Source organism: Ceratotherium simum, chromosome 11 (genome assembly GCF_057802395.1).
Source record: "Ceratotherium simum simum isolate JZ-2026a chromosome 11, ASM5780239v1, whole genome shotgun sequence".
NCBI classification, from domain to species: Eukaryota; Metazoa; Chordata; class Mammalia; order Perissodactyla; family Rhinocerotidae; genus Ceratotherium; species Ceratotherium simum.
Window position 1 is genome coordinate 69,066,883 of NC_141910.1, and position 26,643 is coordinate 69,093,525.

General features: G+C 38.4%; 1 protein-coding gene across 2 annotated transcripts in view; it reads left to right on the plus strand.

Moving 5' to 3' along the window:
- The window catches only part of MBOAT2 (membrane bound glycerophospholipid O-acyltransferase 2), a 128,342-nt gene that overhangs the window by 80,535 nt on the left and 21,164 nt on the right, over positions 1–26,643 (plus strand). For both annotated transcript variants that reach the window (XM_087437188.1, XM_087437187.1), the window contains 3 exons: positions 10,455–10,550; positions 21,068–21,123; positions 22,652–22,706. In XM_087437188.1, the coding sequence (XP_087293314.1) occupies positions 10,455–10,550; positions 21,068–21,123; positions 22,652–22,706 (207 nt within the window). The remainder of the gene's footprint in view (positions 1–10,454; positions 10,551–21,067; positions 21,124–22,651; positions 22,707–26,643) is intronic.

Below are 26,643 nucleotides of genomic sequence, written 5' to 3' on the forward strand. Positions count from 1 at the left end.
GTGAGAAATGGTGCTGTTTATCAGGATAAAGACAAAGGAAGGAGTTGTTTTGGTGGGCTCAGCATGTCTGTTTTGAACATGTTAAGTTCGAGATGCTCATTAGGCACCCAAGTAGAGGTGTTAGGCAGCTTGTTGGTTGGTTGAGTTTGGAGGTTAGGAGACATGTCTAAGCTATAGATTTTGAATCTGGGAGCTATCAGTATACAGTAGGTATTTAAAATCATGGGACAGGGTGGAATCTTCTTGGAAATAAGTGTAAATGGAGAAGAAAACTGAACCCTGGAGCCCCAGGAAAAAGAAGACTCTACAAAGGAGATTGTGTAAAATTATTTGTTTCCAAACATTTTTTTAATCAACTTTAGGTATAATTTACCTAAAACAAAATAAAGCGACCAAGTGCACAGTTAAGTGCATTTGGACAAATGTATAGACCTGTGTAACTACCACCCAAATTAAGATGCAGGGCATTGCACTCATCCCCCAAAGTTCCTTCATCTTCTCTTGTAATTAGTCTGGCCTTTGGTTGTCCCCTGCAACCAGTGATCTGCTTCTGTCACTATAGGTTAGTTTTGCCTGTTTTAGAATTTCATATAAATGGTACTATACAGTATGTAATCTTTTGTGTCTTGCTTTTTTAACTCAGCTTAATGGTTTAAAATTCATCCATCATCCATGTCATTGTGTTTATCAGCAGTTTGTTCCTTTTATTGCTGAGTAACCTTCCATTGTATGAATGTATCACAATTTATGTGTCCTTTCACCTGTGTATTAACGGACATTTGGATTATTTCAAAATTTGAGCTATTATGACTAAAACTAAAACATTCTTGCACAAGTCTTTTCATGGATATATGTTTTCATTTCCCTTGTGTAACAGGAAAGGAATTGCTGAGACATAGGGTAAAAGTATGTGTAATCATATAAGAAACTGCCAAACTTTTCCAAAGTGGTTATACCATTTTATATTCCCACTAGCAATGCATGAGAGTACCAGTTGCTTTACATTCCCACCAACACTTCGTTTTATCAGTCTTTTCAATTTTAGTCATTCTAATGGGTGTATAGTGATATCTCATTATGATTTTAAGTTAGATTTCCCATCATTAATGATGTCAAGCATCTTTTCTTGTGCTTATTGAGTAATGGTATATCTTCTTTTGGGACGTGTCCGTTCAAATCTTCTGACTTGAATTTTATTATTTTACAATTTCTTTCTATATTCTGGATATAAGTCCTTTGTCAGGTATATGAATTGTGAGTGTTTTCTACTAATCTGTGACTTGTCTTTTCCTTTCCTTAGTGGTGACTTTTGAAGAACATAACTTTTAAATTTTTTATGAAGTCAGTTTATCAATTTTTTATTTTATAGTTTAGAGCTTTTTGTGTCTTTTCTGGAAATCTTTGCCTGCCCTAAGATTATAAACATTTTCTTTTGGAAGTTTTAATAATTTTATTTATTTATTTTTTTCCCCCAAAGCCCCAGTAGATAGTTGTATGTCATAGTTGCACATCCTTCTAGTTGCTGTATGTGGGACTTGGCCTTAGCATGGCGGGAGAAGCGCTGGGTCTGTGCGCGCCCGGGATCCGAACCCGGGCCGCCAGCATCAGAGCGCATGCACTTAACCGCTAAGCCACGGGGCCGGCCCCTGGAAGTTTTATAATTTTAGTTTTTATACTTAGGTCAGTGATCCATTCTGAGTTAATTTTTGTGTGTGTTATGAGATAAGGGTTGAAATTAATTTTTCCATTTGTCCTAGCACTATTTATTGCAAATGCCTTCTTTTCCTTATTGAATTGCAGTTCACCATTATATGTGTGGCTTTGTTTCTAGACTATTCTGGTCATTGATCTATGTGTCTAACCTTGCACCTGGCTTGCACATCTGAATACTAGCTTTACTTTCTCTTTATTTTGCGTTCCCCTTCTGTCTAAACTTTCCAAGACTCTGCTTATATACTTTTTGTTTTATAGTATTCCATGTATTTTTAAATGGAGTGCCATGTATTTTTAAAGTTGTTCCAAGAATTATATAGAAATGCAAAGACTACAGATTAGCCAACAATGGTCGAAAGAGAAGAGCTAAGTTAGAAATTTCGAGATTAAGTATAAGTACCTGATTTCAAGACTGAGTATAAGCAAACAGAGTCTTGGAAAATATAGACAGAGGGGAAGGCAAAATGAGGAGAAAGTCAAGTCAGTATTCAGGTGTGCAAGCCTTTCCTGAAGTTGGGTTGCAGCCAAACCCGTTGAGCTCTAGCAGCTTGGGAAGTGAACAGTATAATTTGATTTCAGCGCATTAAAACAAATACTCGTTTGTTAGGTTTCATCTTTATTCCCATCAGGTTTTGGAACATTTTGATGATCTTACCTGTTTTCCTCGTTTAGGAGGAATTCTTTTTCAGTTCTCAGCATTTCTGGTTCGTTAATTCCCATAGTCCCTGAGCACTTTGTTTTTCCCTGAACAGTTTCCACTCTATCTGATACCTAAATGAATAGATATTTTACATGTGATTTCTCTTTTGAAATGAGGTAGTAATTCAACATTTATATTTTAATGAATAAGAAAATGTTCTGTTCTGGAACTCTTCAAATGTTGTTGATTTAATTTTGATATGACTAATAATTGTATCAGGATGCTTTAGGCTGCAGAGAGCAGAAATCCCAGCTCGTAGTGGTATAATGGTATAAACAGTGTAGAAAGATGGACCTCTCAAAGCAAGAAGTCATGAGGCAAGGCAACTCATTTTGGTTAATTCAGCAACTCAGTCTTAATGAGGGCATCAAAAAGTTCTATTTTTTGTTCTATTTAACTTTTCTATTTTGCCATCCTAGCGTGTTGACTTTGTCCTTATGCTAGCTCCTTTTGTAAGCTAAAGGTGGCTGCTGTGCTTAGAGACATCACAACAGCAAGTGTCGGACTTGAAGTAGGAGAAAAGCCTTTCCAAAGCTCTGTCGTGTTTCATTGACCAGACCTAAGTTTTATGCCTACCATAAACCCATCAGTGGCAAGGAGGACAAGATCATGGTGACTGAGTTAGAATAGTCAAGATCCATGCGTGTCTACCTTTTGTAAGTGAGAGAAACAGGGTTCAGAAATAAAGTAACTTGCTCACGATCGCACTTGTAGGAATAATAAAAAGCGATGGGGCTGTTAAATTTAGGTCAGGTCTATCTGGATTTTATTTGTATGTATATTTTTCTGTCTGAAGGCATTCAGTGGAACTCATACATTGAGCACTTGCAATAATATCATGCACCTACATATTTGTTTATATTTCTACTTTCCTCTGCTGATGTATGGACTTGAGAAATCAAAGGCTTTCCCCATCACCTTTCCCTGCAGTCTAACTCAAAAGAAAAGATAACAACAAAAGTTTTACGTGCTTTAGTATCAGTTAGGAATGCATTTCAGTTGCAGATAATAGGGAAAAAATAGCACTTCTTTCTGAATTGAATAATAGTTTTTGAATAATGGAAGGACATTTTTTTTTATTTGCAACGTAATGGCTACAGTCATGACACACTTTTTAAAGTTTAATGTGCATTATTAGCATTTTCTTCATCACTTTAATTCTAATCCGAGTCAGCAAACTTTTTCCATAAAGGAACAGATAGTAACTATTTTAGGCTTTGGGAGTTGTACAGTTTCTGTTGCAACTATTCAGTTCTGCTGTTATAAGGCAAAAGGAGCCATAGACATATGTAAACAAATGGGCATGAGTGTGATCAAATAAAATTTTATTTACAAAAACTGGCAATAGGTGACATTTGTCCTGCAGGCTTTTAGCTTGATGATCCTGGTTTAAAGGATCAAGAAGATTTATAGTGTTCGCCAATACTTTCACCATGGTAGATTTAAAGTTACCAACTTGAAGTCCCTTAATGTGGACATGGGAAGAAATGCTTGGTAGCTCACCGCTATATAGTTTTTCCACCATGCAGACATAATAGATGTAAATAACCTCAAGGGCATAGAAAGTAGCAAATGATAAGTAATTGGAAAGTGATGAGTTTTGAGTAATACCTTTGTAATATAATTTATTTAATTTCATGTTTATGTCATTTAATTTTTAATAATGGCTGATTAACAGCTTTCATGAGCCGATCTAGAACACTTCTGCAAATGGCCACCACATTGGACAATGCAAATCTAAACCTTTCCCAGGAACGTCAGCAGACTTCTGCATACATCTCATAGGCAAGATCTGTGTCTCATGCTACCTCTAACCACAAGAGAGGCTGGGAAATTGAATGTTTAGCCTTTTGCCCTCTATCATACAGGAAAGCAAGGGAGAATGGAGATGAAAATGCTTATGGAGAAAGTCAACCCTACAGTATGTAGTGTCTACTACATTTTTGTTCTAGAACTTTTTCCATGATATATCAGTATATGTTATGTACATACAAACATATATGTACATAAATATAGATCTATATAGATTTTTTTGTACCTAAAATAGGATTAAATTTTAAACATACTTTTTTTTTTTTTTTTAATTTAGTACCTAGATTTTTTTTTGTTGTTTATTTTTGAGGAAGATCAGCCCTGAGCTAACATCCATGCCAATCCTCCTCTTTTTGCTGAGGAAGACCGGCCCTGAGCTAACATCTATTGCCAATCCTCCTCCCTTTTTTTTTTTTTTCCCCCTTTTTCTCCCCAAGGCCCCAGTAGATAGTTGTATGTCATAGTTGCACATCCTTCTAGTTGCTGTATGTGGGACGCCACCTCGGCATGGCCGGACTAGCGGCATGTCGGTGTGCACCCGGGATCTGAACCCGGGCAGTAGCGGAGCACACGCCCTTAACCTCTAAGCCACGGGGCCAGCCCCCTAAACATACTTTTCTTAGCTTACTTTTTCCACTTGAACACTGACTTTCATTGTGTGTACATATAGATGTCTCCTTATTCACTGTTACTGAATTCTATAGTGTGGCTTTCTATCTATTTTATTATTTCCACTTATTTTAACTAATACCATATGGGAGATATTTAGTTGATTTTCCATTTTTTATCGTTAAATACGGTGCTTTAGTGAATATCTTTGTATGTATCCTTGCGTATATATGTAAGTATTTTTATTTTTTGAGATGGCCTCCTGAAAGTGAAGTCTCTACCAACTGTGTTTGAGTGCCTGTTTTCCCTATCCCAACTGGATATTATCTACTTTTAAACTTTTGCCAATTATGTTGGACAAATATTATCATTCTAATACGTGTTTCTGGATTAGTATTATTAGTTCCTATCATTCCTTATCTTGAATCTCTTTTATTTTTTCAAGTGTACTGGGTGTTATAATTTTTTTATTCTATGATTTGCTCATTCATATTCTCATCCATTTTTCACTTGAATTCTTAATCTTTTTCCTGTTGATTTGTGGAATTTCTTTGTTTATTAGAGATATTAATCTATATATGTAGTCAATAATTTGTTACTCATTTAATTTTCTGTCATATAGAAATTTCCAATGTTTATATAATAAGTGTCAGACTTTACCTCCATGGCATTTATGATTTTTGTGATGCTTATGAAGGTTTTCCCATTCCAGGATTTTGAGGATATTCTTTTGTATTTTATTCAAGTACTTTTTATTGTCTTATTTTTTACATTTAGATTTTTTCATAATCTGACTGGATTTTTGTACATGTGTGTGTCATGTGAACTGGGAAACTATTGTTATTTCAGAAAGGAGAGCTAACTTTTTAACCCCATTTACCTCATTCATCCTTCTCCCCCTAATTTTACATGCCAGCTTTATAATAAACAAAAACTTTCATTTGTACGATGAGTCTTTTTTTGAACTTTCTTCTCTGTTTAGTTAATCTTTTGATCTATTTCTGAAACAATACTACGTTATAAATCACCGTGATATATTCTTTTATTTGCTAGGATAGGGCAGGTCGTCCTCATCATGTTTGTTTAGTTTTCCAGAAGACCTTGAAAATCAGCTAGTCAGGTTTCACTAAAAGTATTATTAGCATTTTGATGGGATTATGATGTTAAATTTAGAGGTTAATTTTAGGAGAGTGGACTTTAATGTTATTTAAATTTTCCAAATAAGTCTAAAAGTAAGTTAATCCATACTAACACAAAAATCTCTTCTTTCCCACCTCAAAAACTTTCATATGCTTTCCCCCATGAATTACTAGTGTTTCAAAGCCAACAAAGTGCTCAATGTTTTGATAGGTCTTTTTGTAATATTAAAGAAGCATCCTTTTCTCTTAGTTTACTAAGCGTTTTATTTTTATGTGGAAACGTTATTGAATTTTATTAAATGCCTTTTTGTGTATCTATTAAAACTATTTTTGTCCTTTGACTCATCATTATGATGATATATATTACTAATCTTCCTATGTTGAATCATACTTGGATTTATCAAATAAGCCCTACTTGATCAAGGTCAAGTATTTTAAATTACTATTAGTTTTAGTGTACTAAACTCTTAGTAAGGAATTATTTCAGTTATCTATTGCAGCATGACAGACCACCCCAAACTTAGTGGCTTAACACCAGTTTATTATTGTTTTTCATGGTTCTCTGGTTGACTAGACTCAGCTGGACAGTTTTGCTTGGGATCTCGTGTGGTTGCTATTAAATGTTGGCTAGGACTGCAGTTGTTTGAAATTTTGACTGCTTGACATCCAGGATGGTTCCCTTCTACAGCTGGCAGTTGATGTTGGCTGTTGGCTGGGAGATCAGCTGGGATTGTTCACTGGAGCAATTACATGTTGTTGCCTCTTCATGTGGGCTGGGCTCAGAGAGAGCATGCTAAGGACAAGCATTCCAAGAAACCCAGGAGGAAGGAGCAAGACTTCTTATGACCTAGTCTTGAAGTTTCAGGAAGTCATTTCCACTGTATTCTATTGGTAAACCAAATATTAAGCCCAGCCCAAATTCAAGGGGAGGAGAATTATATTCCAGCTGTTGATATACAGAGCTACATGTGCAACAGGGAGGATTGTTATTGGGGGCAGCAATCTTTGGAGATAGTCTGTCCTCTGGTCCCTACAGTTCACATAAATCCTGCATAGAAGATACATTCACTTCCTTCCCAAGATCCCGAAAGTCTCATCTCGTTATGGCAGCAAGCTTGAGATCTCTATCTTGTCCTTAGTATGGATGAGGCTTCTTGGGTATGGTTCCTCCAGGATAGTTTTTCTCCATCTGAGGACCAGTAAACTAAAGGGGCAAATTTTTGGCCCCTGATGTACCTGATACACAATGAACAGGGATAGAATAACTATAGTAGACACTTGAGTTAAAAAAGGAGGGGAATGGAAGTCACTTAGCAATCCCTGCTCCATAGCGGTTGTGAAATTCAGACAGACACCTGTTACCAGTTCCTTGATCAGGGCCCAGACCTAGTCCCTGTGAGTGGTTCTCTGTGGGTCTTGGCTTCACCCTCTGGGTTCTTGACTCCTCACCTGAACTGTCCTTCCTTTTTCACAAGAAATAGCCAGATTTTGCAGTTGAATAGCTTTCTTAGCCTGCTACCTACCAGTAGATAGTTGGGAATTTAAAGATCTCTTTTCATTTTGAACTGCTTCTCCTTTTCAATCTAATCTCATATAAGTCTTTTAAAAAACAACGTGGGCTTCCTGTGTATCTAATTATAATCTCCTCCATTAGACAGGAGCTACACCCATAGATCTGTTTTCAACAGTCTCCTTTTTACATTGGTCTGAAAGTGCTGCTGGATAACACCTTCAGATTTTTAAAGAACGTTCTTGTCTAGCAGAGAGTCTAAGAGGCATACCCTTAAGATTTTTAGAAACTTTTTTTTTCCTGAAAGGTTCTATAAAAATGTGCCCTTAAAACTTTCTGAGGTATGGGCCGGCCCTGTGGCTTAGCAGTTAAGTGCGCGCGCTCCGCTGCTGGCAGCCCAGGTTTGGATCCCAGGCGCATACCGACACACCGCTTCTCAGGCCATGCTGAGGCCGTGTCCCACGTACACCAACTAGAAGGATTTGCATCTATGACATACAGCTATCTACTGGGGCTTTGGGGGAAAAAAAAAAAAACAAAACATTTAAAAAAAAAAAGTTAAAAAAAAAAATTTCTGAGGTGTCATCAAGGAGTACCTTTGACTTCATCTTTACCCTGATCAGTTTAAGAATATTTTTCTGAGGGGCTGGCCTGGTTGCATAGTGGTTAAGTTCGTGTGCTCCACTTTGGCGGCCTGGGGTTCGCGGGTTCGGATCCTGGGCACGGACCTATGCACTCCTTATCCAGCCATGCTCTGGCGGCATCCCATACACAAAATAGAGGAAGATGGGCACGGATGTTAGCTCAGCGACAATCTTCCTCAAGCAAAAAGAGGAAGATTGACAATAGCTGTTAGGTCAGGGCCAGTCTTCCTCACCAAAAATAAATAAATAAATAAATAAATAAATAATATTTTGCTGACTGGAAAGACTGTCCTGAACCCTTTCTTTTTTTCCTAAATTCTGCTCAAAACCTGAATACTTTTCTTTTTCAGTTCATCTCTCTCTATCCATACCTTGTCATATGCATCTAAAAGAAAACTCTTGGTGCTTTTATTAGGTATATTTACTATTTTCTGTGTTATGGCAGACAACAGTGTTACCCAGTTTCTGCCACTGTGTAACATGAGTTGCCTTTTCCGTAGCTTCCAATTACAATTTCCTTACTGCCTTTCATATCTTCACTAGCAATCTCCTCAAGACCTTTTCTGCTTCCACCTGCCACCCAGTCCTAAAGCCAATGCAGTGTGTTTTAGGTTTTTGTTATGGTAGCACCGTAACAAAAAAACAATTTTCACCTACCAGTTTCTGTTCTGATTATGTCAGTACATCAAAACCTCGTGGCTTAAAACAAATTGGTCTATTATTTTGCTTATGATTTTGTGGGTAGGAAATTCAGGAAAGGTTCAACTAGATATATCTCTTTTTTGTATGACATCAGCGTTTTCACTCACATATCCTACGACTTGGCGCTCCTTCTCCCTCCGCCCTCCTTCCATCTCTCTCTCTCCGCCTCCCCCCTCCTCTCCACAGTGTATCGCATCCTCCAGACCCTCTACATGTGGTAGTCTTAGGATAGTCACACTTCTTTTTTGACAATCAGCTTCCAAAAGGCAAGAAGTAGAAATGGCCAGGCTAATTATGGGCTATGCCTAGAAGTAGCAAAGTGTTACTTCTGCCATAATCTGCTGGTCAGTGCAGTTAGAGGGCCAGCTCAGATTCTAAGTGGGTAGAGAAGTAGCCTCTTCCTCTTCCTAAGGGAGCAGAAGGTCAGGTTGTAGAAGAGCATATGAATTGGGAGATATTGTTGCAGCCATCTTTGGAAAATACAATTTGCCATATGATTTTTAGAAATCCTTTTAAGTTTGATTTGTCAGCACTTTGTGTGAGTATGCATATGTGCTATTTTGTCAGGTATAGCCATCAGGAATTTACTAACTTTGTAAAATATTTGAATTAGGAAGGTTTCCTCCCTTTTTCTTTGCTCAGGATTAATTCAGGTAGATCAGAATCACCTATTTGTCTAAAGCTTGAAAGAACTCTTACATAAAACCACCTGAATTGCCTATGTGAGAAGTTTAAGATTTTAACTTAGCCCAATATATTAGTTTTTTTCCTATTGATTTCTTCTCTATTATATATGTTTAGAAAGTCCTTCCCCAATTTGAGAATATTTGAATATTTATTCACAGTTCCTATGTATTTTGGTTTTATATTGTATATATAATTCTTTAATCCAGCTAGAATTGTTTAGATATACTTATAACACCCTTTCCCCCACCCAGATTGTTTAATTAGGTGATAATCCATCCATTCCTGCTAGTTTTCGTTGCAGCCGTCATCTTATGCAATGTTATATATTCTAGAATCTGTTTCTGAGATTCTAGTCTCTTCTATTGATATGTAAGTTCTTTTTCCTGTAGTATATTTTTAATTATTGTAACTCCCTTACAAGCATCTTAAAATTGTGAAAATCGCTACGTTTGTGCCTATAAAATGTGAGTAAATGCCATCTGACCCACACTAAGGATATATGATTTCAGACTATTGAGGACAAGTTTTAAAAATCCTACTAAGAATTTGTTCAATGTATGTTTTAACCAAATATTTTTGTGCTAAATTTTGTTTTCTAGAAAGGAGGAATAAATAGAATAAATACCAATTATTTACAGTTTTATGCTTGTGAGCATGACTTTCAGCTATAATAGGGTGTATGGAGGTCTTTCATAAGGAAAAAAATAAATAAAGGCAGTAATTAAATGCATTTGCCATTGAAGATGGTACAAAATTCAAGTAAACTGAAGCAGATACTAGTAAAGAGGTTTTATAATTTATTGAAGAAAGCTATTTGTGGAGTAGATCTAGTAGTAATTTTCGAACGATATCATGTAGTTAATAAATTACTTCAAAATGCATTCTTTAACAAAATGAATCTTTTATTTTCACTAATCTAGCTTATTTTTGTTTTCCAGATATTGTTTTGTGTTTGCTTTGGGATACCTCACAGTGTGCCAAATTACTAGAGTCTATATCTTTGATTATGGACAATATTCTGCTGATTTTTCAGGGTAAGATTGAAACTTTGATTCAGTAGCATGTTTTATCTATTCCAACATGTTGGTTAAAGGACAAAATATAGTTACATTTAGTAGTTCAAATGAAAAACTAGCTTAGTTGAAAATTTTATGACTTTAGAATTTTTCTTCTTGTAAAGGGGTCTTTTATGGTGCTATATAAATTACAAAAATAACGTGTGCTTTTAAATTGGCTTATATAAAGTTTCTAGGTATATAGCGATTAAATCTGTTATGTGTCATTCTCACATTGAAAGCATTTCGTAATTCTGATAGAAACGCCTGCAGTCGTTTGTAAGTATTGCAGATCAGTCTCCCTTGAGCCCGCATCCTTGCTCCCCTTTCTTTCTTTGTTATTGTGAGTTTCTTTTGTACAGTCACTCACCAGCTTCTGTATAAGATCTGATCACTTGTTTTTGCTTCTTAGCACCCCATGGGGCTTTCTTTGGACCAGAGACCCTTGGTCTAGCTTGGTCAATCTGAATTTCCTAGAGAAGACACTTGAGCATCTACTTCACTTCTGTGCATTTCACTTCTATGGAATGTTCTACATTCTTGTATCCAGTATTCAACTGAGTAGTAGAAATAACTTCTGGCTTTTGTTCCTTCAAAGGGGATTTAGTCCCTTCCTGGTACTGGATTGGTCTCTTTGTCCTGTAACAAAACTGATTGAATGTCTGTTATGAGATAAATGCAGTCCAAATCTTTAAGAACTAACTTGCTCACCATGTTTATAAAGGAACATCTGCTAACACCTGGGTACCAGGGAAAGTTGAAAATAAACCTCTATATTCTTTATGTCAAGGCTGACAGCTTTCTCTATTGAATAAGATACAGAAAACCTACTTCTAAGTCAGTCTTGAGTATCTGGATAGGATAAATAATGACCAGTAAATTCAATTTAAGGATAAATAAAGTGGAAAAAATAATACAAAACAAATCATGACATCTATAAAAAAGAAATTGTTCAACATTAGAAATGGACCAAAGTTGCGTGCACTTAGAGAAAAATCACTGCCATGAAACAAGAAAATTTTAGAAGATGAAATATCTTTTTCTTAATGAGATTCAAATGGATTTTACTTTTACTGAACAGATTTAAAAAATAGACTCGATGAAAGGAGATTGCATCCAAAAGAACAAACAAAACCAAGGGAAAACAAAACTGATTAAATACACTAAAAAAAGTAGTTAGTCAAATTAGCAATATATTGAATAGAATTGAGACATACACCTGAATTCAGAAAAGGAGGTTCGAGGCTGGCGATCTACTTTATACACATGAGGAATTATTGAAGAAAAAGAGCTAATGAGCAGAATCAATAAATGTATTGGGCCACTCTGTAAATCCTAATGAACTTGAAGAAGTAACCCAGGACACATGTTGTCATCATAGTATAATAAAAGTAGGAACTAGTTGTGTAAGTTTAAAAGAATCAAAATCACTTAGAAAATTCACTCTTCCTGAGAACAGGGACCATACTGGTCTTGTGCATCACGGTATCCTTAGTGCTTAGCACATAGTGGCATTAAATAAATACTTATTGAATCAATACTAATACTTCAGTAAAAAAGAAAGTAGAAAATACAGTGAGAAAAATGGGAGATAATAACAGACACAATATGGAAAAACCTGAGCAATGTGGGCAAAGCTGTCCTAAGAGATAAATTCATAGCTTTGAATAGTTGCATTGTAATAGATGAGAACTAAATTAAGCATTTAGTATAAAATGGAAACAAAAAGAATAGTCTTGACTAATTTAGCTTATGCATCTTGATAAAAGAAATGTTAACATTAGCAACTAAATGTTACAATATTATAAAATTGCGAATTTTCAAGTTGACTTTTGGAGTTCTGGAGCTCTGCAGACAAATACCAGGGGTGCTAAGCAGATGAGGGTCAATCTTACTTCAACTCACACGTATTCTACATTTCTCTAGTTTATATTTTGGAATTTCACATATTATTTCATTAAAAAATATTGTGCTGCTTAAATTTTTAAACCACCAGATTTAAAAGTAATTTAACATAGCTAAATTGAATTTATTAATGTGAATTGGTGTGAGTACCTAATTTGTGTGATGCAGTATTTGCTGGATTCTCATAACGCCTCCGGTTTGATCATAGTCATTACCTTTTTTATTTCCCTTATCTGCTATTCTAAACTCTTGTCACTGTCTAGTTAGGGATGGCTAACTACTGTTAAAACAACAACATCATTTTAGTGGCTTTAATAAAAGTTTATTTCTCACTCACTTATAGTGCACTGAGGAGGGAGCCTCAGCTCCATGCCTTCATTCAGGGAACCAGGCTCTTTCCTTCTTGTGACTCCACCTCCTTCAGGGTCTCTGGAATCCTCTTGATTAAGTTGATGGAAGAGGTGCTGAGTGTGAGCAAAGAGAGAGCATTTTTCCTCACCACCTCTGCTCACATTCTATTGGAAAAGACTAGTTACATGGTCCACAAATTAGAGGATAGTTTACATTAAGAGCAAAATGCATGTTAAAAAACAGTTTTATATGACATGGCTTTAAGTATTTTGCTGATATTTAAATTTCATTTAAACATAATTTTAAATATTTAAGTATGTAGAAGAAAAACGTAGCATTTTAAAGGTGGGCAACCTGATATAAAACTCCCAGTTTAATGTGTAATTTTTATCCATTAGGAGAAAACATTTGACCGTTATCAGTGAACTGATAAAGATTAGATAGAGACAGATTAGCTGAAGGAGACCATCCTGGCAGAACTAAGTTGAAGGACTCTTATTTTTTATGGACACAGGAGAGAAAAGAAGCCATCTAGAGGCAAGCTCTCCTCTTAATGCAATATTTAGGCATTTAGAAGCTTTGAGTGTGTTATTATAACACGTGAGCAGAAAAGATCCTAACTTGATCCTAATTAGGGTAAATACAATAGCTATTCAAAATGTTGGATGTCTGAAGAAGGTAGAATTGAATAAAGTGAACGTCATTTGTGCTAAGGTGTCATGTTGTCCTGAAGCTAGAAGCACAGAAAGTGAAGCCAGGCTCTTGTTGAGGAATCACATGGGTGTTCTTTTGTATGGGGCAGTCTTACTTGAACAGGGTGTGGAAAACTGATTGTGTGTGTGTGTGTGTGTGTGTATGTATAGTTAGGTTCAAGATACATTTAAAATGTTGATTAAATACAAGGGACTCTCCTCTTAATAGAAGTTTCTTTTTGCAGAAAGGTTGACAAGCTACTGAAGTTGTTAGCTTTTTCATGTTAGCCTCAGAAAATAGACACAAGAGAAGTATAAAACAATTAAACAGCTTCCATTTGTATCAGCAATACCCACTTAGAAAATTTAATAGAGAAAGGATCCTAGTTTCATAAGCAATAAAAACTATGAAATATCTAGGAATACGTGTAAAGAGAAATGTACAGGACCTCTGTGTAGAAAACTATGTAACTTTACTGTAGGATATAAAAGAAGACTAACTTGAGAAACACCTTGTTTATTCAGATAGTAAAATTCAATATTGTAAAGGTGTGAATTCTCTTAAGTTAATCTGTAGGTGTAATGCAGTTCAAGTTGGGGTTTTGAAGGAAATTAGACAAATTGATTGAAAAATTTCTCTAGAATAAGTGCTTGAGAGTAGTAAATTCACTGTGAAAACATACTACTGTTTGTAAAGCAGCAGTCATTAAAATATTATAGGGCTGACAGAGAAATAACCAAACCAAGGGAGCCAGGGGAGAGAAACAGACCCCTGGATCTGAGAAATAAATGTACAGAATAGAAATGGGGGGATTACAGGTCAGTGAGGAAAGCCCATCTTGATTATTCAGTAAATAGTATTGGGACAGGAAAGAGAAAGGTAAATATTTGCCTCCCATGTAGGTAAATAACTTGTAGATGGAAGCAGGAAGAGATTTTTTTGGCAGGAAGGTAATAAGATCTGATTGGAACGTGTTGATTTTTGTGGTGCCAAAGGGATAGCTTAATGCAGCCACCAAAAAAGATGTATGTGAAATAATTTTTCCTTCAAATCAAGAATATATTTTAGAGCTAACCAGATAGTATCAGATGCTCAGTAAATATTTTATCACTGCTTACTCATATGTGGTGATTCAGCTAAGATATATTGAGCCTGTGCTGTCCGTTTTGCTACGTACCCAGTACTTCTGTGGGACACAGTCTTGTCAAGCATAAGAAGTGATAGGCTGTTTGGTCTAAACACTACAGGTGTGACTGTCATGTTCATCACTCCTTGTAGAAAGCCTTCTTCACGTCCAGAGTCTAAGTTTAGACATCTCTTTGTACTCTGTGAAGTGAGTCCTAGAAGGCCCCTGGCTGGTCGTTATTATCCTCCTCTCATGTTGTGCCCAGTAACTATGTTGTAAATAGGGTTGCTGTAAATTATTCAACCCGCTAAACCTTGGTGTTCCATTTATCCTGTTTCATCCTGTGGGAGTGTCTCCCAGCACCCTGACCTACATCTGGTTATAGGAAACATTCTGTCTAGCAGCTGCTAACGTAGTTCAAGTTACTAAGAGTAAACAGGCGTGGAACTGTTACAGGGTTTTTATTTGTCTGTTCCCCACCCTACCTGAGCCTTTCCCTGATTTTATGTCTGTTCACAAAGCAGTGTGGTATAATGATATTTATCAGAAATCTGCAGTGTTTTCTTAAGACTCTAAGACGTTGATAACTGGCCTTCAGAGCCCTCCATGGTGTGCCCGGTCTCGGCCCTCAGCTCTGTCTCCCCCGTTCTTGCTTCTTCAGTCTGATGCTGCAGCTGGAAGTAACTGCTTTCCTGTGTTTCTGATTTTCCTCAGTCTGATTCTCTCTGCTTAGGACACCCTTCCTAACCATATCTGCACATCCAGACCTCCCTAAGCCTAAAGGCCCAGATGAAAAAGTGACTCCTGTTTGAGGTGTTTTCCCCTCAGTTTTCTCAGTTTGAAGTTCTCTCTCATCTCTCTACACAGTTCTGCAAATATCTCACTTGGCTCTTAACACTTTTTATATGGTTATACACATACTTGTTTATCTCCTATTTTAGGGAGAAAGCTTCGGAGACAGCACTTTACAATTAATTATTGTATACCTTCAGTGCCTTGTGCTTAGCAGCAATTCCAGTATTGATTGATTGATTGATTGATTGTGAGGAAGATCAGCCCTGAGCTAACATCCATGCCAATCCTCCTCTTTTTGCTGAGGAAGACTGGCCCTGGGCTAACATCTGTGCCCATCTTCCTCCATTTTATATGGGACGCCGCCACAGCATGGCCTGACAAGCGGTGCGCCGGTGCGTGCCCGGGCTCCGAACCGGGCTGCCAGCAGCAGAGTGCACACACTTAACTGCTACGCCATGGGGCCGGCCCCTCCAGTATTTATTAAATGAAGGTTTACCAAACATCTGCTTTGTCTTAGATACTGTGCAAGGTATTTATCATGTTGCTATTTTATTTAATCTACACAGTGGCATTATCCCCATCAGATAATTAGAAAACTTAAATAGCTTCACAGTCTTCCACAGTTAGTAGGTAGTGGAGTCAGGATTTAAGTTCTGTTTTCTGACTCATGTGTCCAGCTGCCTGTTCACCAGTCTCCACCCAGTTGTCTAATAGGTATCTCACACTGAACACGCCTAAAACTCCGTTTCCGATTTCCCTTCCCTGCTCCACCTTCTAGTTAGTTGCTCTGGTCAAAAACCTTGGTGGCATCACGTCTCAAACCCTGCATCTAATCCATTATCAAATCATCATCAAATCCTGTTGTCTTTACCTTCAGAAGATAGCTAGAATTGGCTTCAGACCACCGGCGCCATCACCCTGATCTGAACCACCATTCTCCCCTGCCTGCTTATCCGCACCCCCAGCACCCAACCCAGAGGCAGAATGTGTCCATTTAAAACCAACTCACTTCTCTGCCTCAGACCCTCCAGTGTCCTCGCAGCACCCTACAAAAGCCTGCCAAATGTGACCTTGTGTTTCCTGTGTGTCTTCAACTTCTGTTCCTGTCTTCCTTGCTCATCTGCTCCAGTCACATCAGCGTCCTTACCTGTCTTCCAACATGCCAGTCGTACTTCTACCTGAGGGCTGTTGAACTTGCTTTTCTCTCTTCCTGGAACATTCTTACCCCAGACCTCTACATGGCTTGCTCTCTGACTTAAGTTCCCTATTTAAATGTCACCTTCTGGGTGAGGCCAATTCTGACCCATGTCCTGGCACTCCCTCTCCCCCTACCTTGCTTCATTCTTCTGGTCAGCACTTAGCAACATCTGGCATATGATATATTCACCCTTAATTGATTTATTCTCTCTCTCTCTCCAGTATAATGTAAATTCTGTCACGGCAAGAACTCTGTCTATTTCACGGCTGTATCTCCAGCAGCTGGTGCATTGTAGGTGCTTATTAAATACTTATTTTCTGAATGAAGGAGTAAAATGAGTGAATGAATGGATGGCTCAGAGACCAATGGCCTTTTCGATATCTCTCACTGCTTATTCATTTGGCATTAGGTACATGGGGTTTATTTGGTTCAGTGGGTCTTGTTTGTGGATGAAAGAGTACTTACGTACTTAGAGGAATGACTAAGAATAGAGAATTAGGGGCCGGACCGATGTCGCAAGCGGTTAAGTGCCTGCACCCCGCTTCGGAGGCCCGGGTTTCGCAGGTTTGGATCCCAGGCACGCACCGACGCACCGCTTGTCAACCCATGCTGTGGCGGCATCCCATATAAAGTAGAGGAAGATGGGCACAGATGTTGGCTCAGGGCCGATCTTCCTCAGCAAAAAGAGGAGGATTGGCATTGGATGTTAGCTCAGGGCTGATCTTCCTCACAAAAAAAAAAAAAAAAAAGAATAGAGAATTAACAGTTTGCTGCTGTTGTTTGCTTACTTGTGCCCTTGTGGCAAACTGACCTTTTACCTAGTAGTTGCTTTGTAGCATTAATATACAGATAGCATTAGAGTTTATCTCCTGGAGATAATGGAACAATCAAGAAAATGATTGTTCTTTTTTAACATTCATTCTCTAGTAATGTTTAACTAAAGTTGAGTTTTACTGTGTGATAGAACTAAATCCTACTATTCTCATTCTTTGTAGAGAAAAAAAATGCATATACGTATCTTTTTTAACTTTTACATTTTTTTTTTTAATTTCAAGAAGTCTAGAGCTTCTTAATTCTTTACATCAGATGGGTATTTTTTTGTATTATCTGAAACTGTTTCATCAGTTGAAGTGTTTATCTTGAACAATTAGATTTCATATTTTTCCACATTCCTAGCAGAGTACCTAGGAGAAAATATCCGTAGTTCCACCTGGTATGGTATTATCCTATAAGAGGTACAGGTGGCTCCATCCAAGGCCCTGACCTTACTCGGTGGAGGTTCTAAAGCCATCTGCTTTACCTTCCTCTTCCATCTCCCAGCCTCCACCCTAGGGAAGAAGGAGGGTCTGTATGATTCACATCAAGTTATCTCAGACTTTCTGGGACCTGGGAAATGATTAGATATTGGAGGCTCCACTAGGTGCAAAGTCAACAGGTAGTTAAAATGTCAATAAAGGTGTAAGTGAAATAATTGTGTGAGTCACTCTAATTGTCACCGAAATAGATATTTATGCACTGTTAAGAAAACCCACTGCAGTTAATCTCTTTGTGAGCAGTGGAATTATTTTCATTTAGAAGTGTTTTCTCTGAACACTGGGTTCTGCTGTAATGGGGTGAGGTTTGTCCTCCTTCCTCATCACTCTGTTCTGTCTCCCGGTCATGCGCGTGCCTGTGTTGGACTCATCTGCCCATTTTCCCCTGTGGTTTACTTTTCTGAGCTCTCTTTAATCTATTCATCCCTTACTGAACTTTTCCTTTATATTTTCTTATTTTCATTCAAAACACACTCCTTCATAGTCACTCCATAATAATTTTGTCTTCTGTAGTTTTACTCTCACATTTGCCACTCGCTGACCTCACCCCATGACAGGTTGGACCAGAGGCAGTGGAACTGCTGCCCATTTAAAACCAAAGGGAATATTCGAGGCTAATGATCACCAGTAAAGGAAACAAAAAGATGAAGAGACATTTTTGCAAACCAGTCAGTACCTGAGCCCTTATGTTTGCCAGATATTGATGGTGCAGAGGTAAAGAAAGCAGTGTTTCTGCTGTGAAGTAGCTCATGATTTTTGTGGTGACAGAAAAGTAAACAGATAACTGTAAAACAGTATGGTAAATGCTTTCAAGCACAGATGAGAATGGATAGGCGAGAGGGAGCATAATCAACCTACAGAAGAAGTAATAGATCTTGTCGGGACACTTAGAAGATTCACTTTATTTGGTTTTTAAAAAATATTTATTTAGCACATATCTTGTTCAGGCGCTGGAGATTCGGTAGTAAAAAGACTGTTAGTTCCTTGGATTTTAAAACACCACTGTAATTTGATAAATGAAACACCCATGAATGTGAGGATCCTCTGAAGGAAACAGATAGGAAGCTGAGATGAAGTGAAGGGTGTGTGTGCATTTGGGCAGAGGTGAGATCGAGCTGTCCAGTGGGCCTTTTGTACAAAGTGACGTTTAAGCTGAGACTTGAAGAAGGAAAAGGAGCTATCCTTACAAAACAATTCCAGGAAGAGTAGTCTGTGTGGAGGGAGCAACATTTGGAAAGAGTCTGGAGCATTCACATCTGCTGCCTGCCTTCTTTCCACCTCTGTCAGGGAGCATAATTCTTGGAACCACAGTGCAACCTCACACCACCCTTCTCCCAGCCCAGCTTACTTGCATGAGAGGTCCTGCATCCTACACACCTGATAGAATGGAAGTTGCACGGGGATGCCAGGACCCCAGTGGGCACTAAGAGCATGTACTCAAAAAGCACGCTTACATTCTTGGAACATTGTATATATTCATAACAATTTAGTATGTCACTGAGTTGATAAATTTAATAATTATATTATCTGTTGTTTTTATTATGTTTTAAGGTGGCATGGGAATTAGAATGTAGAATTGAAGGGTATTTTATAATTCATTGGTGACCTAAACTATGAAGAGAATTAGGCAGAGTGAGAAAAATGATTCTTTTCCCCTAGGGAAATGGAAATTGTTAGGCAGTTTTATAATCCTCAAAGGCATGTAAAATATCTAGCAAAGCTAAAATGACAGCTGCGTGTTTAAAGCAGCCTGGGGAATAGGTTGGCTCAGGAATAATTTCCTGAGGGTGAGTGGTGTGAGTCTAAGAACTGACTTTTAAGGGAACCCAAGAGGAATCTCCTCCCTTATGTACTTTGAGTTTAAGGGCAATCTGACAGTTTTTTTTTATGAAGTCTTGCCTGTTAGGTGAAGAGAATGGGCTGTAAGTTCTTGGGGGTGCAGGTCTGTGCATCTAATTGCCAGTAGTAGAAACGTTTAAAATAAACCCTTGATGGCGTTGCTGACATTGTGAGAAATCATCTCCTTTCTCACATGTTTAAAGATGCTGGTGTTGTGCCGAAGGTGGCAGCCGACACTGACCATCTCATGCTCTGAGCAGCGGGGACAGGTGGGAGAGCACGGGGGTCCAACTGGACTTGGTGGGTCTGAGCCTCCTCCTGTCACTCCCTGGCCGCACGACTGGCCTTCCTGAAGTCCTTCCCTTGGCTGTGCAGTGGGAGTGACTGCGTACTCCCAGCAGATAGAGCTCACATCCTACCTTTAAGCAAAACACGATTTCCTGGTTTTATCGAAATTCCAAAAATATAAATAAATAACTTATGGTTAATTGTTCTTTAATACTAATGTCTGAAAGCTAATGTAATAGTTAAAGGATTAAAATGTATCCTGCTGGTCTTCTTAGTGGATTTATTTAGTTTTTCCCTTTCTAAGCTATCCATTCAGTTAGCGATTGAAAATATGGAAAAAACATTGCCATTTTCTCACTTGTGACATGATTTTAAAGTCCTCTTTTCTTTAGTGTGCATGGTTTGTGTGCTTTTGGTGGTTGTGTTTAGGGCGGTTTAATAGGGCCGTTTACCCTGGGGGCCAGGCTCCTAGAACAGGGATGTGGACATCATCCTTTTTCTTTTTCTCCCATTTGCCTCTTCCTGTTTTGTTCCACATTTCTCACCCAAATTCCTTTAATTTCCTACCCATTCCCCATTTCCCAGGCAACTTACTGTTCCCCTTTAAGTTCAGCCCAGAGGCAAAAGACAGCAAGATATATTGAAAACGTACAAATCCAGAATCAGCCGAGTCTGACGCCTGCGTGGTCCTCGACCTCTGGCCTCATGTTACAGAGCACAAAGTTAGGAGTAGGGCTGCACCCCTGCCCACACGTGGTTTCTTTTAGAGGAGGAGTGTTGTTTTTTTTTTTTTTTTTTGCTTTTTAAAGCAAAGAAAGAAGACCCAGATACCCTATCTCCTATACCCTCCCCAGACACAACAGTGATGGAGTCTTTTTTTATGTTAAAAAATTTTTAGGATTTTGTAGTTTTATAAGTTTTCATACATCATCGTAAGTATTATTTTAAATTTCCTCTTTTAAAATATTTATTTTTTGTTTTGTCACAGCCCAATGATGATAATTACCCAGAAGGTCACTAGTTTGGCTTATGAAATTCATGATGGTAAGAATTTAGAAATTAACTTTTCATTACTGAAAGAGATCATATTCAAATAATCTTTTGCTTGAGGTGTTATCGTAACTTTCTGCTCTCTGTTAGAAGAAGGAAAGGGATGGAGGTAAGATGGGGAAAATATTTGACTCTGCTTAGGATTATTAAAGTGTGTTTAGTTTTTTCCATTGTCTTAATTTTGCATTCAATTCAGTGACAAAAACAAAGTAAAATAGTGTAATTCAGTCACATGACCCACATTAGTGGCAATTTAAAATACAAAGGAAATAGACATTTGGTCTAAATCAAGTTTTACTAATCCCTGCTTTATCTCTGTGTTACATTTTTATTAAAACTTGAAGGTTTTTCTCCTGCTCCCTCTCCCTTACATACACACACACACACACACACGCGCGCACACACACTTACATATATTTTTAGGATAAATATTTATATGTTCATGTTTTCTATCCGGTGAGTAGACACCTTGCCATAGGAAATGCTAACAGTCAGGACTCTGAGTTGTAAGAATGGACTCTGGTTTCTTCAGAGACTGAAGGAGCACTCGTTAAAACAGTCATCTGTAGTAGAGCCTAGGGAGCTGCTTAGGTGGGTTTTTTAGCCCCACTGTATGTATTACCCATCCTGTGCCATCTGCTAGGGAAGACCTAAAAATATTTTTTAAGTTTATTTGCTTCTTAATTTAGTCTTCCTTTGGTCTTTTTTTTTTTTTTTTTGTGAGGAAGATCAGCCCTGAGCTAACATCCATGCCAGTCCTCCTCTTTTTGCCGAGGAAGACTGGCCCTGGGCTAACATCTGTGCCCATCTTCCTCCACTTTATATGGGACGCTGCCTCAGCATGGCCTGACAAGTGGTGCATCGGTGCGTGCCCGGGATCCAAACCGGGCCACCAGCAGCGGAGCGCGTGCGCTTAACTGCTACACGGTGGGGCCAGCCCCAGTCCTCCTTTGGTCTTTAAATTGTGTTTAAGATCTAGTAAGTTGATGTGTAATCATAAATAATATCCTACTGTTTGGGGGGAAAAGGTAAAGAAATGGATGAAGATGGTATATTTGACTTTGGTTTTCATTCATTAGAGTCATGTAGGAGTCAGGAAATCATTCCTTGCTTTATGTTGAGCTTCTAGTCCATAGTACTGATGTTAGTCATTTAAGTCATCCAAAATAGGAAAATTTTAATTCCTCCTTTTGGAAAGTTATAGCATTTACTATTAAATATGCTAGCACTGGGGGACTTTTAAACTTAAATTCCTTTAGAGAAGAGTCAAATTAGTTCTCTGATGTGTGTTATTTATCTTATACGACCTAGACATGTTGGATTACGCAATGGTCCTTTCACATGATTGAGCCTATGTTGCAATGAGAAAGAAAGGGAAGAATTATACCAAACAATTATACCAAAATTGGGATAATTATGCATGAATTTCAAATGAGGAAAGTGATGAAAGTGTGAATGGGAAAAAAAACTCCATTCTTGGGAGAAATCATAATTGATAAAAGTACCTATTTTTGTTTCTCAGGGATGTTTCGAAAGGATGAAGAACTGACTCCATCACAGAGAGGTTTAGCTGTAAGGTATGTGCCCTTTAATTGTCTCCTGCCATGATACACACTGTCTCTGGCTGGAACACACATTACTCACATAGCTAAGGCTGACTTGTCCTCCCGGAGGTACTTACTTTATGAAAAACCAAAGCTTCCTCCCTCTTCACACCTCCCTGCCACCAAATCTTGCTAGTTAGGAATCCTTTCTAAGGCTCACATAGCACCTTGAATATATCATCATACAGTATGCACTTCCTGTGTACCATGAGGCTATCTGCTAAATTTTCTGTCTCTCCTGTGAAGCTCGAGTTCCGTGAAGACAGGAAGATAGTAGAGTCTTCATGTCTGCTGTGTAGTAATTACGAGTAATAATCACAGCTACCATTTATAGACCAGTAACTTATAATATGTTAAGTTATAGATATAACTAAGATATAAATGTTAATATAGTGCATAGATGCCATGTTTTGAAATAATGAGGAACCAGTAAGATAGTCTCAATTATTATTTGAGGTATTCATTCTGGGTATTAGGCTTCTACTTCATTTATTATAAGTACTCTATTGACTAATCTAAGGAATAGCTTAATTTCTTGGCAGGTTCTATTTTTAATCTAATGAAATTAGAGATCAAATATGAATTTTACTTAAAGAAAAACTTGCTATGAAGCACCCTTACTTCCTATAAATCTAGAATTAATAGATGCATGGCTGTCAGGAGAATGAGATTAAGTTTGTGATAGGAGGTAGACCCTACCCTAAGTGTTCACTTTTGACCCCATGTCTTGGGAATCTTCTTCTATTTTCCTCATCTTTAAAATTATTCTGTTTTGATCTCCTCTATAGTTAGTCTTCATATATCAAATAAATACTTGAATATACTTAGTTGATGAGAGGTTAATTTGATCTGGGTTCTTTGATCTTTATGAGTTCTTGGTCCGTCCCAATAACCGCTCATTAATACCCACTCAGCTTCTGTTTCCACCTTTCCCTGCCGCATAGCCACCTGGCAAAACCCCAAATTCCACTCTCTGTCTACCTGAACAGTGGAAGAAAACAGAGTGGAAAAACACTCAGTCTTGCTGATTGGACTCATTTTGAATGTGTTACCCCAAATTTAAAATATGGATCTTATTATTGCCGACAATTCTATTACATATCCTTAGTCCACTCACTTTCCCACTCTCTTGTAAGATTATAAATCATTTTCCTTTCTCCTCAAACTTCCAACACTTCCTCCTCCGTACTTACTTACGATGGTAGCAAAGTATTTTTGGAGAATATAAAGACAACTCGACTTAATTCTGCAACCACCAAATCTACCAAACTGCCTGTATCTGTAACCAATAGTCTCCTTTCTTTCCCAGTGACTAGTATTACTGTCCACAGTCCAGTCCAAGGCCGGCTTTTCACTTTGACACTGAATCCAATTGCTTCTTTTTTACTCAAAGATTTTGCTTCTTCAGTTATCCCATCTCGTGCGTCATCACTCATCAACGTCTCCCTCTCTGTTGGATCATTCCCATCATCTTAAAGGAAAAAAAAACCTTCCTTACCTCACATTCCCTTCTAGCTACCTCCCTGTTAACTCTGCACTCCTTTATAGTAAGACTTCTTAAAAGATGTGTCTGTTCTTACTGACTCCTCTTCCTCATCTCCTTTCTCTCCTCAACCCCTGCAGTCAGGTTTTCGTCTCCACTGCTGGTCTGATATCAATTCCGGGTTGCCCTTAATCTTGGCACATTTAATTTGTCAGCCTTGGTTTGCACGTTGCTCAACCTCTCAGCACCATTTGACCCAGTTGATCACTCAGTTCTTGAAATACCTTCTTCACTTGCCTTCTGGGACACTACATTCTTTTGATTTTCTTCTCTCTCACTGGCTGTTTCTCTCAGTCGTCTTTGCTGCATCCTCCCCCTCTGTCTTACCACTAAATATTCCTGTCCTCCAAGCCACAGCCCTTGGACTTCATCTTCTCCGGGTGATCACATGCAGTCCATTGGCCTTAAGTACCATCTACATATTTGAGGCCTCCTAAATTTATATTCTCACTCCAGCCTCTCTCCTGAGCTCCAGCCTCATATGTCCAACTGTCGTTTCAACATCTCAGCATGGGTAGTGAATAGGCGTCTCAAATAGAACTCCTGATATCTGTCTCCCTCTTCCCTCTCCCCATGCCCCTCTTTTCTTCCGCTATTACTACCCACTTAGTTAATAGAAGTACCATTTGTCACTAGTGGCTTAGGGGAAAAACTTAGGCAAACTCCCTTTTTACTGTAAATCCACTTCACCGGCAAGTTAAGTCAACTCTTCCTTTGAAACCTCTCTCTAATCTGATGGCTTCTTACCATTCCCGCTCAGATCACTCCAGCCCAACCCTCGTTTTTGACTTGGTCTACCGTAATAGCTTTCCCGACTGGGCTCTGTTTTCTCTCTTGCCCTCTGCAGTCTACTTTCCACCCATCAGCCAGAGATCCTTTTAGTGTGTATTGGGTCATGTTATTCCCCTCCCTTGATGAAAACCCTCCAGTGGCTCCTTTGAGAATTAAGAATAAACTAATAGGGCCGGCTCCGTGGCTTAGCGGTTAAGGGCGTGCGCTCTGATGCTGGCGGCCCGGGTTCGGATCCCGGGCGCGCCCCAAGGCACCACTTCTCCGTCCAACGCGAGGCCGAGTCCCACGTGCAGCAACTAGAAGGATGTGAACCTACGACATACAACTGTCTACTGGGGCTTTGGGGGGAAAAAATGAATAAATAAAATCTTTAAAAAAAAAAAAAAAAGAATAAACTAATAAACTTCTGACCATTGCATGTAAGGCCCGACCAGAGCCCAGAGTTCTGCCACTCTCCCTCGCTCAGTCCCCCCATAACTACACAGAGCTCTTTGTCAGAAACACCCCTCCCTTCGCTGCCATCACTCTAGCCCTTGGCCTGATTTATTTTTCTCCAGAATACGTATTACTGTTTGATGTTATATCATATACTTACTTTGATTGTCCCTCGCCCTACCTCCCAAATGTAAGCTCTGTGAAGACAGAACTTTGTTTTGCTTATCATTATATCCTCATCACCTCGACAGCAGTTCAGCCCCAGGGGTGATTGTGTCCCCCAGGAGACATTTGACAATGTCTGGAGACATTTTTGGTTGTCATAGTGGAAAGGGGTGGTGCTACTGACATCTAATGGGTAGAGGCCAGGGCTGCTGCTCAACATCCTACAGTACACAGGACAGTCCCCTACAACAAAGAATTATTGCCAAGAAGTGTCAGTAACACTGAGATTGAGAAGCCCTGACCTAGGACAATGCATAGTTGATATCAAATAAATATTTATGTAATGAAAGAATGACTCTTTCATTTAATGTCATAAATGAAGTATTACAATTAAACTTATTTCTCATTTTAGTAGCAAACATTATAGTTATCTACTTCAGTACCTAAAATGACTTGTCGTTTGATATGACAGTTGAGCCAGAAATTCCTTCAATAAATTTCGTGGTTAAGAAATTATCTCCTGTCCTTGCTAAGTGATACATAGTTTGACTTGGCCAGATTGAGCCATGCCTTGATACCCTGGTGTTGTTTTGGTCTTGAAATAATTGGTGTTGAAAATGGAGCTCTGTGGCTGCAGCACAAGAAGTTATTTTGTAACTTTGTGATTGCAGGGTGCTTGCCCTGGTGTTTGGGGTGGTGAGAAAGCGATCTGTTCCAGCATCAAATGGAAAGAACTACAAGAGCAAATCTGTCAGAAATATTTTGCTCTCATCAATCTTGAGCCCTCAAGAGAAAATACTTAAGGTTCAAAACACTTTTAAATGTAGAATAATAATTATGGAAAAATTTTAAAAGGCGTTTTGGCTAAGTGGTGACCTAGCTAGTGTCAGATGGACCAGAAGCACTGTTTTCTCTATTGATTGTTTTTTATAAAAATATATATGAGCAGGTTCTGTCAACTTTCCTTGGCCACAG